This window comes from Primulina eburnea, chromosome 11, assembly GCF_022965805.1.
Source record: "Primulina eburnea isolate SZY01 chromosome 11, ASM2296580v1, whole genome shotgun sequence".
Classification (NCBI taxonomy): Eukaryota; Viridiplantae; Streptophyta; class Magnoliopsida; order Lamiales; family Gesneriaceae; genus Primulina; species Primulina eburnea.
In genome coordinates, this window is record NC_133111.1 from 37,114,769 (window position 1) to 37,130,057 (window position 15,289).

General features: G+C 37.0%; 1 protein-coding gene across 1 annotated transcript in view; it reads left to right on the forward strand.

The window, feature by feature from the left end:
- The first annotated feature begins 365 nt into the window (after window positions 1-365).
- The window catches only part of LOC140805740 (uncharacterized), a 38,581-nt gene continuing 23,657 nt past the window's right edge, over window positions 366-15,289 (forward strand). The window contains exons 1-9 of the mRNA XM_073162030.1: window positions 366-588; window positions 1,442-1,517; window positions 1,933-2,013; window positions 2,091-2,171; window positions 12,677-12,750; window positions 12,838-12,892; window positions 12,980-13,028; window positions 13,261-13,398; window positions 14,637-14,718. Of these exons, the coding sequence (XP_073018131.1) occupies window positions 490-588; window positions 1,442-1,517; window positions 1,933-2,013; window positions 2,091-2,171; window positions 12,677-12,750; window positions 12,838-12,892; window positions 12,980-13,028; window positions 13,261-13,398; window positions 14,637-14,718 (735 nt within the window). The 5' untranslated portion in view covers window positions 366-489. The remainder of the gene's footprint in view (window positions 589-1,441; window positions 1,518-1,932; window positions 2,014-2,090; window positions 2,172-12,676; window positions 12,751-12,837; window positions 12,893-12,979; window positions 13,029-13,260; window positions 13,399-14,636; window positions 14,719-15,289) is intronic.

Consider the following 15,289-nt stretch of genomic DNA (forward strand, 5'->3'; position numbering starts at 1 on the left):
TCCTGAACTATTTTTAGGAACCTATTTTATAGTTTTGAGAAAAATCTCCTCCTCAAACATTTTATAACACAAATGATAAAATTGTATGTTTGAAATAATTTTACCTCGTCTTTAATATCATTTTTTGTCCAATTATAAAATAAAAAATATTTGTATTACTTTATTAAAATTGAGGAGTTTGAACTAAATTTTTATGTCAATTGGAGATTTTTCTCTAATTTACTAATAATTTATTCCAATTATTTATAAGATATCTATTTTAATTTTTATTTTCTTTAATATGTGCTTATACTGAACATTGTAGATAGATTTGGCACGTAATTAGGTTGGCCCACTTCTCCAAAATATATACTCTTACTTCTCCAGTCAAATTTGCATCTATGCTTTGCGTTTTGACTAAATTTGCTGCCGATCGAAGGCGTAAAATAAAAATTCTGATCGCATATACTCGCAAATCTTTGTCTGTTTGAGTCCTTATTTGTGCGAGAAATGGGTCGAAGTGTAGTGGGTTTCATTGGGTTGGATGATATCTCCTTGGAACTGGCTGCTTCTCTTCTGCATTCTGGCTATGAAGTTCAGGCATTTGAGGTTTTCCCGAGTTTCCTTTCATTGTAATTTTTTATTTTTGGGCTGTTTGGTTTTCGTATGATCGACATGTATGGTAAGAGATCAAGACGATGATGTTGACGACGCTGTCCAGTATTAATCTTGTTTCTTTTGCTCTTTTTGGGTGTTATTGATTCGGTTTCATGTTCTATTTGCCACCATTTGGAGTAAATGTGGTTGATTTGGCTGTTCAAAGAATTGAATGCGAATACTATTTAAATCCCAGGATCCATCAACTCAAAAACTTTTGGTGTGGTGATCATTAACGTGGTATGGGACTGGAGGTCATGACTTTGAAAATCGCTTATCTTGTGTACATAAATTTGGTTAGTTGTGCAATGCCAGATTAATCTTTACGTGTTGGAACATGTGAGGAATATTAGAGTATACTGGTATTACCATTGGTCGTCAGTTTCTATCCTGAAATATCCATATCCCGGATTAGAGAATGGCGGAATCCGGTAACCTTATGAACCCAGATTGATTTTATAAATAAATAATCACTGTAGTTATAAAGCTAAAGAGTACAATTGATAACCATGTGAGATGCAGCAAGCTAGATCTCGATGTTCACCATTTGAAAGTGCTTTAACTTACAGACCGGGAAACTGTTCTAAGATATGATTGTCATTTTCAGCATTCCTATTCTACGAAAGAAATTTGACGAGAAATCACATTTTTGAGCAATGATTTGAAATGTTAATGAGACCCAATGTCACGATGCAACCAATTTTCAGTTGTCAATTTTACTGATAAAAACATTCAATAATCTGGTACAGATTAATTATTTCTTACCTCTGTACTTTACAATACTTGTTTAAATTTTACATTTCAGATATCCAGTTCTTTGATGGATGACTTCTCAAAACTAGGGGGTAAAAAGTGTTCCAATCTGGTGGATACAGGGAAAGGTAAATGAAATAATTCTCCCTTTTGCAGGTTTCGATGTGGCATATTTCCCACCTTTAGATTAAAACAGCTATAAGCAGTAGTTGTAGTTACACACTGAAATATTTCGAATTAGTAATTTACGAATTTTGTTTGCACTATATCTACTCCAGAACGCATTTTTCTGATTGTAGATGCCTAAGTCTCTGTAGTGATCCAGGATGATTTGATCTACTGCTAAATTGCTGTTAGTGTTAGTTTAGAATGAATAAGTGTCACCATGCCACAGCAAGAAAAATAAATTACTATGAGATTAAGACACTAGTATTCCAAATGGTCAATTATACTGACTTTAGTTGTGCTATTCCATGGGTGAATATTCTATAACTATGATCCTGGTCTTGATTCAAGCTTACAATTTTTTTTCTTTTCACTCAGGTGTCCATGCTTTGGTCATACTTATATCTCACGTTGATCAAATAAATGATATCTTTTATAGTGATGAAGGTGTTCTAAAAGGTATCTTTCAAAATTTGTATGAAGATTCTTTATTAATTTTGTTTGAGATGTACTAACATTATTTTCTGACTTTACAGGATTGCAAAAAGACGTAATCATCATTCTCCATTCTATTATACTCCCTGCACATATCCAGAAGCTGGAGAAAAGTGTTAAAGGTAGCTTTTATTTTGTATGCTTATCACCTTTTATGCTAAATAAAGAGAGAAAGATATACTGATAAAAAAGTGGTGAAGATTTAAGTCTACTGAATGTTTATGTTTATCTCAACTTTCTTTGTCTTCTCTGTAAATCTAACTTAAATTAATTTGACTTGTATACCTCCTTCATACAAATGATTTTCCAGAATTATGTTCTGGTATTAACTTGCAGTAGATTGGCATACAGCGTACTAATGTTTCCTCTCTTTGTTTATTTTGCCATTTCAAAACTTTTTCCTGAATCATTATTTTTTTAATATACTTTTAATTACTTACAACCAAATTTTTAAGTTTCTTAGAAATTCAGCGTAATAAACTACAATTCTAATGCTCTATGAATCGAAATGGAGTATATCAGTATGAGATGTATTGTTTCTGAACCCGAAGCGTCAACCATCCCATTTATCTTTAAATTGAACATACCTTTTTTATGTTGCTAATAGAGCAGCATCCGACGTCATGCAAATGCTGTTTGGTATGATCTAGATAGAAAATTGATTATTTTCATTTTCCAGTGAGGGGTGTATGTACTGGAGAAACAAATTCTGCCTACCACCAAAGACCTATCTTTGTGAAAACTGTTACAATATTCTTGCCTACAATTATACTTATAAAAACTTAAATCTTACTAACTTAATTGTAATCTTTTGTGTAGTTTGGTGTCAAATCTGTAGAAGGAAGAGAATTCTCCTTCATTAACTTGAATGTACAGGAAATAATATTAAATATATATAAAGAAAAGCCTAACTGCATATCTCTACAAAATCCAATTTATGTACTCTAGTTTAAAGTTTAAACTTAAAACAAATAACCTAATTTTCTTATCTAAGATCTTCAACACTCCCCCTCAAGCTTGGCGGTATATGTATGTCATGTCGAGCTTGGTCTTCAATTCTTAGAAATGCGGTCGATGGAGTGCCTTTGTCAAAATATCTGCCAGCTGTGTGAGAGAACATTGTGGAGATCAACTATTCTCTCCTCAACCTTTTCACTTATGAAGTGTGTGTCGATTTCCACATGCTTGGTTCAGTCATGGTGAATTGGATTCTTGGCAATCTTTAAGGTCGCTTGGTTGTCACTTGTCACACATAATCTCAATTGGATGACTATTTCCTATCTTCAATTCATTGAGCAACATTTTAAGCCACATGCCTTCACAAATTCTATTGGACAATGCTCTGAATTATGCTTCCGCGCTGCTTCCGGCCACAATTGGTTGTTTCTTACTTCTCCATGTCACTAGATTATCCCACATAAATGAACAATAGCAAGATGTAGAGCATTTATCAATAGGACAACCTGCCCAATCAGCATCACTATAGACTAACATTTCTTATTGCAGTCTTTCTAAAGAGCTACCTTTTTCTAGTTGTTCTCTTCAAGTATATCAGCACTCGATATAGTGTTTCCATGTGTTGTTCAGTAGGTTTAGTCATGTACTGACTGACAACACTCACGATGTATCCAATGTCAGGTCGAGTGTGTGATAGGTATATCAATCTTCCAACCAATCGCTGGTATCTTCTTTTGTCAACAAGTACTCGATCCTGATTCATCCCCATGTTCATATTTGGATCCATAGGACTGTCAACTAGTGCCTCTATCATTCCAGTCTTTCTCAGTAGATCTAGAACATACTTTCTTTGCGAGATTGAAATCCCATGATATGATCTAGCCACTTCCATCCACAAAAAATATTTAAGATTTCCCAGATCTTTCATTTCAAACTCCCTTGAGATGACACCTTTTATGCGAGTCATTTCTAGATCATTATCTCCAGTGAGAACTGTAAGGTCCAAAACGCGATAACGTAATCCAACTGCATGGGAATTTAGGAAAAATGGGAAATAGCTAATTAAATGATTTTAATTGCATAAATTAATTATGGTAGACATGTTTAAGAGGTAGTTTTCTACTTGAATGCATTAAAATTGTGTTGTAAAAGTTAATCGACATGCGATCGAGGAACGGAGACCGGGACCACATGAGGGAAAATATTTTTATTCAATAATTAATTCTAATTATTTAATATATGGTATAGGTTATTTTTGAAAACGACAACTTTTGATGTGTTTCTACACGCCGAGTCGTATTTTAAACCGGCAATCAAATTTTGACAAAATAGGGACATTTTGAGAACTCGGGTAATATTTTCACAAACTTTCCTAAACAAAATATTTTAAATATTTACTATGGGGCTTAATGAGCCTATTATACTAGGTTAATAGGTCTAAGCTTATACTAGGAGTTTTAATTAATAAATAAAAGCCTAAAACCCTACCCCAAACCCCATAATTCACATGTCCCTTCACCTAAAAATTTCTAGGACTCTCCCCTCCCCCTTAACACACGCACACACGAGAATTTAAGAAGGCAAGTGCACGAAATCTTTGAAGAAAATTCAGCAAGGTCCATCTCCGCCAACGTTCCTCGCATCGCCAAATTGTTTTCAATCGGGATTGAAAATAAACTTGGAAAAAAGTCTTCTCATGGGAATTCATTATCCAGATGATGAGGTCGAAGCTTTGGCACAAATAATTGGATGTAAAAAAGATACTTTCCCAATAAAGTACCTAGGGGTTCCATTGGGTGGTGATCCAGCGAAGATAAACTTTTGGGAACCGGTCTTATAAAAAACAGCTAGAAAACTAGCTTCATGGAAAAAAGCATTCCTTTCAAGAAGGGGAAGGTTGGTTTTGATACAGTCAGTGTTGAGCGCTTTTCCATCTTATTACATGTCTTTATTTAGAGTTCCAAGACGGGTGGATGGAAAAGTTGATGAGGATTTTTTGTGGGATGGGGAAGACGGGGACAAGCATTGTCAGGTTGTTGGATGGAAATAGGTTACGAAACCGAAAGACATGGGTGGATTGGGTGTGGGGAATATTGGTTTAAGAAATAGAGCTTTGTTGGGGAAATGGTGGTGGAAAGGATCGGTGGAAAGAGATACGTTGTGGAAAAAAGTTATAACAAGCATTTATGGTACCCAGGATAATGGGTGGGATGCGGGGTTGGCAAGGAACACAACATTTAGAAGCCCGTGGAAATTTTTCTCTCGATCTTACCGGCTTTTCTTCTTTTGGTTGGGGTGGTGTTAAGAGAGGGTAACGTGATTCGATTTTGGGAAGATGTTTGGGAGGGAGGGTTGTCCTTTACAGAGCGCTTTCCTTCACTTTCTAGGATTTGCTCAACTCCAAATAAACCAGTAAACAGCTTTTTCGTTTCGCATTCTAATGGGCTGAATCATATCTTTCATTGGGAAATTCGTTTTAGAAGAGAGTTAAATAAGGTCGAAGCGGGTGAATTCACTAATCTTTTAGGGGTTCTAGAATCGGCTAGATTAGATAGGGGTGTGGGGGATTGTGGCTCTGGGAAAACTCTCCACTTATGATTCCATTCAAAGAAGGTGGCCCCTATGTATGTTATGTCCGCAGTGGTGCATTTTGTGTCAGAAACAAGAAGAAAATCAGGATCACTTATTGGTGCACTGCTCTTTCGCAAGAGTTATCTGGATAAAAGTCTTCATAGAGTTCGGGTTTTAGTGGATACTTCTGAGGAAGGTGGCAGATATGATACTCATGGAGCCGGGAGGAGTTCCAAACAGAAAATTATTGATCTTCATGCCCATTGTCATACACTGCACGCTTTGATCTATATGGTTGAAGAGAAACAATAGAATTTTTCAAGAGGACTCGGAGACGACAGAGGAAATCTGGGAGAAGATAAAGTTCAGGGTCGCGAGTTGGACAATAAATATTAAAGACTTTAATCATTTGTCTATTTCTGATTTAATTAGGGATTGGAAATATGTATGGGCTTGAAGTTACTAGGATAGTACCCTTGTTGTTCTGTAACTTGTACTAGTGCGGATTATTCATCCGCTTGCTTTGTTAAACTTTAAGTATTAATAATATCTAGTTTCTTATAAAAAAAAAATTGTTTTCAAGTGTAATATACGCAAAGACACGCCTTAGTTTTCCTTTTTCTCATCCATCGCACCATATTATATGTTGATGCATGTTTGCATGAAAGAAATATGAACCCTTGTATTATTTTCGGTTTTATGACATATTATGCCAAGAACTCAAGTTTTTATAATTTAAAACTCTCGCTATTGATGCATGAAGGAGCTGCAATGGTAGGGACACCAAAAAGGATGAATTTATGAGGGTTTAGAAGGCTTAAGTGAGGCTGCATAAGGGCTGGACGTGAGGGGTAAGTAGCTAGTTATAAAAGGCGAGCGCCTGGCTGCGCCTAGGCGACAGGCGCATACCCAGGCGCAATACTTTAATCAAGCGCGCGCGCCTAGTCCCAGGCGCGCCTCTTTTGAAAGGCGTGCGCTTGTGCGCCTGTGTCAACAAAGCCAACGATTCTATACATATTAAATATAATTAAAGCCCAACAAGTTTTAGGCCCAATTAATAAACAGAATCCCTATTTTATTTTTTACAAAGCCCTGCATGTGCTTTTTTCTCCCTAGCGAGACATAACTCAGCCCCCTCTCAGTTTCCCTCTGTCTATGCGACTTTGCGCGCAGCGGCCTCTCTCAAACTTTTCTGGTTCATCAAAAAATGTGAGTTTTCATACTTATTTACATACTAAAAAGTAAAAATGATAAAATATTATGGAAAAAATTGGACACAGTCCAAGGAATATATGAAAGCATGTTGCAGAAATTTTTTGTAGTAGTTTATACTTAATAATGAATTTTAGATGATTGGAGTTTGTTTTTTGTTGTGATTTATGCTACATTATCTGTTAATTGATTTTTATTTAAATTATTTTTTATTTTTGTGAATAAGTATTTAGTTTAAATAGTATAAAATACTTTATATATGTTGAATTTTAAAATTTGTGTCAAATGCGCTTTACTTCGATAAAGCGTGCGCTTCGCCTCGCGCCTTGCGCCTCAGGCTCCAACGCACCCTAGCGCTTTAGTGCGCCTTGCGCCCCAAAGGGTGTGTCCAAGAGACCTAAAGGGGCTGTAGGATGGTTCAAGGGTGGTCGCATGTGGCTTGGCTTGAGGGCTGGTGCGATCGCATGAGGTAAGTCGCGCATGGCTCCTAGGGCACGGTTGGAAGGGTTGGGCGCGTTTGGGGGTGTTCGTTTCTGTCCAGTAGGTTGTCTTGGGTTCGATCATGGTCCTAGGAGGGTCAACTAAGGTCTGGTCATAGCGGTTAAGGGCTGGAGCCGAGGCAAGCTAGAGTTCGAACCAACTAGAGCTAGGGTTCTTTTGTGCAGAAAATTCCAGCTGCTTCCTAGGCTTGTTCAAAGGCTTTGATTGACTTGATTTGGTTTATATATGGTTTATTTAGATATTCTTAACTATGGTCCAATTTTGGTGAAGTTTGGTTAAGTTTCGAGTCCATACGAGTCAAAACCGGGATGTACGTCTAAGTTTAAAAACGAATTGAGAAATTAGTTGAAGGCTTAAGTTTTTGTCTAAGAAATATTTATGGGTTTATTTTAAGGTTTCACGTTAAGTTTGGAATGATTTGGGTCGCTGTTTTAAGGTTTAAGGATAAATTGGGAAAGTTATGGTTTTAAGGCAAAACGGTCATTTTACACCTGAAAAATGTTAAAGACGTCTTGGCAGTACCCTGACTGCTGTAAATAATGTTAATATGTTTATTTTAAATGTTTATGAAATTTTATGATGAAACATTAATGCTAAAAGACATGTTGCATACTAGGTTTAAAAGAAAAATGATTTATACGTGCATAAATTTTTATAAGTGATGGAAATATGAAAAGTTGAAGGAGGTGAATTGATTGTGACTGATACGATGATATGCAAGGCCAAAGCTCAGTTGACGGGTGAGAGTGTCGCTAATGTCCCCGCCGTCCGGTACCGTGGTAATACGTAGATGGATCTATCGACCTTTAGCTAATACGAAAGTCTCAATTGAAGATCTGAATTCAATAAAAAAAGAAACGTTTACGTATATGATGAAAGAAAAAAATGATATGATATATTGAAAGGAAAATGTTAAAGTTTATGTTCAGGAAAAGCTATTTTATTAAAAGTATTTTCACTGTTGTTTGTGAATCTATATGTATTATTTGTCATCATGATTAAGGTTTGCTGAGTCAATAGATTCATTAGGTGTGATCGATGCAGGTGAGCATGAGATTAATGTTTATAGAGGTCTTGATGGTTGATCTTGCTGGACTGAAGGTGCACACAACCTGAGGACCGTCGCTTGTTTTTTGCAAACGAAACTATGTTTATGATTACTTAAAAAATTTTATGATTTATGATGTTTTTGAGAGGATGTTAGAGTTAAGTTTATTTTTGAAATAATGGTAGCTTAGGTTGGTCGACGTTTTACGATTTTATGGTTTGAGTTACTTACTTTTGGATTTTTAAATAATAGGTAGTTGGTTTATTTTTAAACGGTGCAAAATATTTATATTTTAAATGCTTAGTGTTTCGGCCAAATGAATTAGAAAGGAAAAAAAATTTCTAGTATATTTTAAAGAAAAACGAGTAGTGGACGTTTCAAGAACAATGTCATCCACGTAGATAATAAGAGCAGTGGTCATTCCCTTGATGTTCTTAACAAATAACGTGTGATCTGTTTGACACTGTAAATAGCCTTCTTTAGTCAACACATTTGTAAACCGATGAAACCAGGCTCGAGGTGACTGTTTAAGACCATATAGAGACTTTTTCAACTTGCACAGTGTGTTCCACTGCATCTGTCAAAAAAACTTGAGAGAATATCCATGTCTACTTCTTCCTCCAGTTCCCCATTGAGGAATGCATTTTTAACATCCATTTGAAATAGTGGCCAGTCAAGATTGACGACAAGGGAATACCCTGACGGTGTCGAGTCTTGCTTCAAAAGCAATCAATTTCATAGGACTGAGTGAACCCCTTCGCAACAAGTCGTGCTTTGTATTGTTCAACGCTTCCATCAGCCTTATACTTACTGTGAAAATCCATTTGCACCCAACAGTATGTTTCCCGGGGGAAGTTCTGTAATCTGCCATGTGTTATTCTTTTCTAGTGCTTTGATCTCATCAAAGGCAACAACCTTCCGATTAGGATCCTTGAGTGCATCCTCGATTGACACTGGAACCTGTACTTGATCTAAACTGGACACAAAAGCACGATATGCGGGAAATAATGATTTAAATGAGAAAGTTAGATATCAGATGTTGAGTACGTGTCCTAGTTCTCTTTCTTAAAGCAACATGTCTATCATCAATGTCGCAATTATCAATTAAGGGATAATTACTGTCAAGTTCAGCAGTACCTTGGTTTTTTTCATTGGAAGCTGGCCTCGTAGAAGAGTCTTGGATTGGTTGACTTGGTGTTGCTTCTTGTTGTCTTTCCATTTGGATGACTTTCCTTCTTGAATAAACCTTAGCGGTGTGTTCGGGGAAGTTGATAGGTGGTTAGGTTCTAGATTGGCATTGATTGGGTTGACAAATAAATTTGGATCCCAATTTAGGGATTCATTGTTGTTATCCTCCCCTGAATGGAGAAATTGGGGTAGAAATGTTCGTTTTCAAAGAAGGTGACATCAAGAGAGTGATAGAACTTTTTGGTGATCGTGGAATAACAATTGTAGCCCTTCTAGTTGGGAGAGTATCCTAGAAAGATCCATTTGATGGCGCGCGGGTCGAGTTTCCCACGATGTTGGGAATGAATATGGACGAAGGCAGAACGCCCAAAGATTTTGAGGGGAATAGAGTTTAGGAGAAATGTTTTGAGGAAAATGTTCAAGAAGCACCTCGATAGGGGTTTTGTATTTGAGGACACGTGAATGCACACAATTAATTATGTAAGTGGCAATAAGTACAACATCAACCCAAAAAAGTCGAGGGACTCTGTATGTGAACAGAAGAGAGCGGGTAACTTCGAGAAAGTGGCGATTTTTCCATTCAGAAACCTCATTTTGTTGAGGCGTCGACGCCAGAACTTTGGTGGATAATCCCATGGCTAGCCAGGTAACTCCCCAACACAAAATTAAAGTAGTCAAGAGCACGATCAGTGCGGAGGACCTGCATATGGGCAGAGAACTAAGTTTGAATCATGGAATGGAAATGTTTGAAAAAGGAACTTGTTTCGGACTTGTCTTTCACGAGGAAAACCCACGACACGCGATTATGATCGTCCACAAACAAAAGAAACCAACAAGTACCCGTCACATTTTTTATTTTTGATGTACCTCAGATGTCATTGTGGATGAGTGAGAAGGGCGTCGATGGTTTGTACGGTTGTGGTTTGAAAGTTGTACGTGTGTGTGTGGAAATTTAGCAAAAATCACACTGAAGTAAATACGATTTATTATTACTAGATAGAAGTGGAAACAACTCTGCTAAGTACAGAGAGTTCGGATAACCTAGTCTATAGTGCCATAAAAGAATTCACTCTCTTTATTGGAATTACCATTACAGGAAATTGGAAAAGACGATCTTGGAATACTCAGTGGGCCAGTCTTGAAATGAGGCTCCATGTGGAAGCTAAACAAGCCAGCACTCAGTTCGGTACTGCCAATCGTTTTTTTCGATGCCATTTTCTGAAAAGACAAGAATCGACAGGGATTTAATAGTGCAGCAGAGGTCAACATTAATCTTGCTAACATACAGTAAATTAACAGCAAGATCAGGGACGAAGAGCACAAATTGTAAGCAAATATCACGAGAAAGTTGCACAGAACCAATACCCAAGATCTTTGAACTATAACCATTAGCAATTCGTACAGAATGAGAGACCCCACATGGCCTGTAAGAGCTAAAAATTGAAAGACTAGCCGTCATATGATCAGAGGCGCCCAAGTCAACAATCCACGTAGAAGAAAAACCCCGATTCGAGGAAAATACAAGGGGAAAATCACCTTGGTGTGCTGCATTACCGTACTCAAAAGTGTTGTGGATGGGGCAGAATTTTGAGCAGAAATCTGGCCAAACAGACGCTGAAGGGCATCAAGCTGCTGTTGGGTGAAAGGTTGCTGCGAGGCAGGGAAAGCAGCATCGAAAATATCGGAATTAACACGACATTCCCTATTTGGTTTCTAATCTGCCGGTTTACCATGAATGCGCCAGCAAGTGTCCAAGGTACGGTTTGTTTTCTTGTACTTGTCACACCATAGGCGACCATTCCGCACTTGCTGACTGTTTGTGGATGCAGAATGCGGCGAATGGCGCGTACCACCGTCAGGACTGGAGGGAAACGATGGTCGAGTGGACGCAAGGGCAGAAGCGTCACCGGTAGGGGGACGAGAAGAGCCCAACTTCAACTTTCGGCTACTTTTCTCATAGAGGACCTCGCTGAAAGCTGCACGAAGTCCTGGCAGTGGTTTATTTGACAAGATGCAGCCATGAACTTCATCAAGAGATGGATCAAGTCTAAGAAGGAACTTGAATACACTACACGTTTGGTCTCCACAATCTCCCTGAAATTTGTTTCATATGTTGCACATTTCCAGTCGTGTGATTCGAACAAATCGAACTGTTGCTAGAGTTTGGTGAAGGCAGTGAAGTAAGTTCTGATCGTGTCCTCACCCTGGCGGATGTCATGAAGGCAGCCTTCCACGCTGAATAATTCAGAAGTGTTGTCACGGGCATAGTACGTATTCCGACTGCATCTCATATATATTCGGCAAAGAATAGAGGAGGAAATCCTCTCCAATGTCTGGGACCATGAAATTGATAAGCCAAGACATGAGCATGCTATTCTCGGGGTTCCAGGATTTGAATTTTCCATCAGTGGTGGCCGGTTGTTTGGATGAGCCAGAGATGAGATCTTCCTTTCCCTTGCCGCATATAAACATCATGACGGACCGGGATCATTGCAGGTAATTCTGGCCATTGAGTTTGTCGCACATAATGGATTGAAGCGGAGAGAGATCGATAGTGGTTGGATGCGGCGGAACCGATGGTCGTTTATCAGAATCCGATGATGAAGCCATATGGCCGCATTTTGTCAAGGCAACGACTAGGGTTTATTCCTGATGCTCCGATACCATGTAGTTTGGTGTAAAATCTGTATAAGGAAGAGAATTCTCCTTCATCATTAACTTGAACGTGCATGAAATAATATGAAATATATATACAGAAAAGTCTAACTGCATATACCTACAAAATCCAATTTATCTGCTCTAAGTTTAAATTTAAAACAAATATCCTAATTATCTTATCTAAGATCTTCAACATTTTCTGATAAAACAAGTCTCTTTTCCGTAGCTTTTAATCTTCCGGAAGTTCTAACACTATTTCTTTCAACATTTCATTTTAAGTTGATAAATAGTTATTTTATCAGTTCCCAGTTTGGAAATGATAGATTACACACAAGATTGTTGAGTCTTTGTTAAGCCACTAACCCCTAATTGTTAGAGCTACAATTGTTGTACAGTTGTACTATCACCTTTATGCCTAGATCTATGGACATGAAATTAATTTTCTGTTTGATTACATTCTTTCCTTTCCATAATACTTTTATTTTGTCGCAGAGGATTATCAAATAGCATTTGTTGATATGTATGTCTCAAGGGCCGTGTCTGAAGTTTTGAATGGGAAAGTCATGGTAAGTTTGTTAGCTATTGTTTAAGGTGTTTTGAAAAATCAAGTTCTGGCTGGATGCGCTTAATTCTTTTTTATCATTGATCAACAGATTACATCCTCCGGAAGATCAGATTCCATCTCTAGGGCACATCCCATTCTTTCTGGTTCAATTCACCCCTTGCTTTTATTTGGTTGTTTTTTTAGCAATTTGCAGCAAAGATTACTGATAATAATAATAATTTTTTGCGCAGCCATGGGCGAAAAACTTTTCTTTTTTGAAGGTGAAGTTGGTGCTGGCAGGTGTGCTCTCTTCGTGGCTTCTTGATCTTTGTATCCTCTAAAAACAAAAAATTGTGTCTCATCATGATAGGCAATGCAGTAGTTACTCTATTAAAGTGTATGCATTAAATATTGTTGAAGGGAAAAAAGTTTAATTATCATTTTGCACTTCAATCAAAAGTTAACAGTTTATTTATTATACTGTATATAATACTCAACTTTCTCTCATATATGCTTTATATTTTCATTGCAGCAAAAGTAAAATGGTAATTGAGCTTCTTGAAGGCATTCACTTTGTAGCATCACTGGAGGCCTTGTCTCTTGGTACTCAAGCTGGAATTCATCCAATGATATTATATGATATCATATCTAATGCTGCTGGAAATTCATGGTGACTGAATTGTTATAATTTTTTAATTTTATTTTATTTGCAGTTATTTTTTTCCCTTTTGCTTAGAAGTTGAAAAAGGTATTTTTCAGCAACTTACACTTGCAAATTCATAATTTTGTGCCTCTCTGCTTTTATCCAGATAGGACATCAAGCCAAAAATTGTCATTGGCACCTTCCGTCCGTTTCTTTGATAATTACTTGTGGTTCCTTTCTGAGTTGCATCTGAACCAAAAACAGCATTTTACTTTTAGGCAATATTTTTTGTGGCAGTTTGTACTAAGTGGAATTATTTCTGGAACAAACTAAGAAATAATGTTATATTCATCTGGGTTGGGAACAAGCTAAGAAAGAATTTCATACTCATCTGGTCTTAATACAGAGTCCGGTTTAGAGAAGTATCGTTTTGTGTTTACTTGAATTAAAAGAGTTACAACTAAACTTGAGCAGTATGCTATGATTTTCTGGTGATTGATCCTTAATAATGGAGCACTACAGTGGCTCAATGCATTTGTTGGACGGTATGGTTGGAAAGAAACCGACGAATCTTTGAAGACAATGAGGAGAATTCAGACAAATGTTGGGATAAAATCAAGATCAGCATAGCATCGTGGCTTGGAAATCACAAAGACTTTACGAATGTCTCCTTCTTTGACTTAATGAGACATTGGGAACTTGTGTATTGCTAGATTATTCTCTTGGTTTTGGTTTTTTCCTACAGTGCTGTTAGTGTGTTGAGTGTAGTTAACATAGTGGACTACTAGTCCACTGCTGTAATCCTCTGTCCTTTATTATTAATAAATATAAGTTTCCTATAAAAAAAAAATAAATGGAATTTTTACTTGGGTTTGCTATTTAAATAAGATTCTCTTCCCCAGCAAACACTAAATTCATAGATTTTACACAAACAACTTCATACAATTTGCTTTACACTTTTGTATCTGCTAAAGTCAAGAAGAGTCGAGACTATTGCAAATTGTACCAGTAGGCATGACACTAAAAGTAGAAGCTATTTCCGTGAATTCTGACTTGCAGGTACAATATGAAATTTTATGTGCTAGATGTTGGATTTGGGGCAAGTAATTTAGTTTATGCTAACAAATTGGGTACAAAGCTACAAGAACTAACGTGCTTTATGTTGATGTTACAAGTTTTTGATTTAGATTCCCGTCTCTACTTCATTACATGCTCACACATTTGTTTTGGTCATCTAAACTTTTATCCTTGTTTGATGTTTGTAGGGTTTTCAAAAATTACATCCCTCATTTGTTAAAGGGTAACCGATCAAAGCATAATATGCTCAACGCCTTTGTTCAAAACCTGGTAAGATGTTGCAACTTACTCAAGTTAGTGGATTTTGCCTTTTGTAACTGCAATGCCACATTGTTGGCTATCAAAAAAGATGAATATCAGTAGATGTGGTGACTGGTGATTCATCTCGTGTTTCACATTGATAATTCTTGTTTTTAATACATTCAATGAATTGATGTAAAGTTCCTGTTTGGACATGTCTTCGAAACCTATTCAGCAGAAGTAATGTTTGTTTTTCAATGTTAAGTGATTTATGTTGTGATGCTTTCTATTCCACTCATGTACACATACATGAAAGGGAGGAAAATTTCTGTTGGATAACTGTCCTTCCTTCAGGCAAATAACACTTTTTTGGAAGTTAGTGATCAACATTTCACTGCACCGAAGCATGAAACTTGGGATCTATTTTTGGAAATCGTTGTGGCTGAAAAATCTTCAGATTAATACAATTTAATATGGATCATAAATAGAAGCTGGGTAAAGAACTAAAGATTTGGGTTTTTAATAGGATGGAGAAGAGTTATAGGGCTTAACTTGGGTTTGCTGAACAGTATATCAGATGGACATCTGAAGAAAAAGTTAG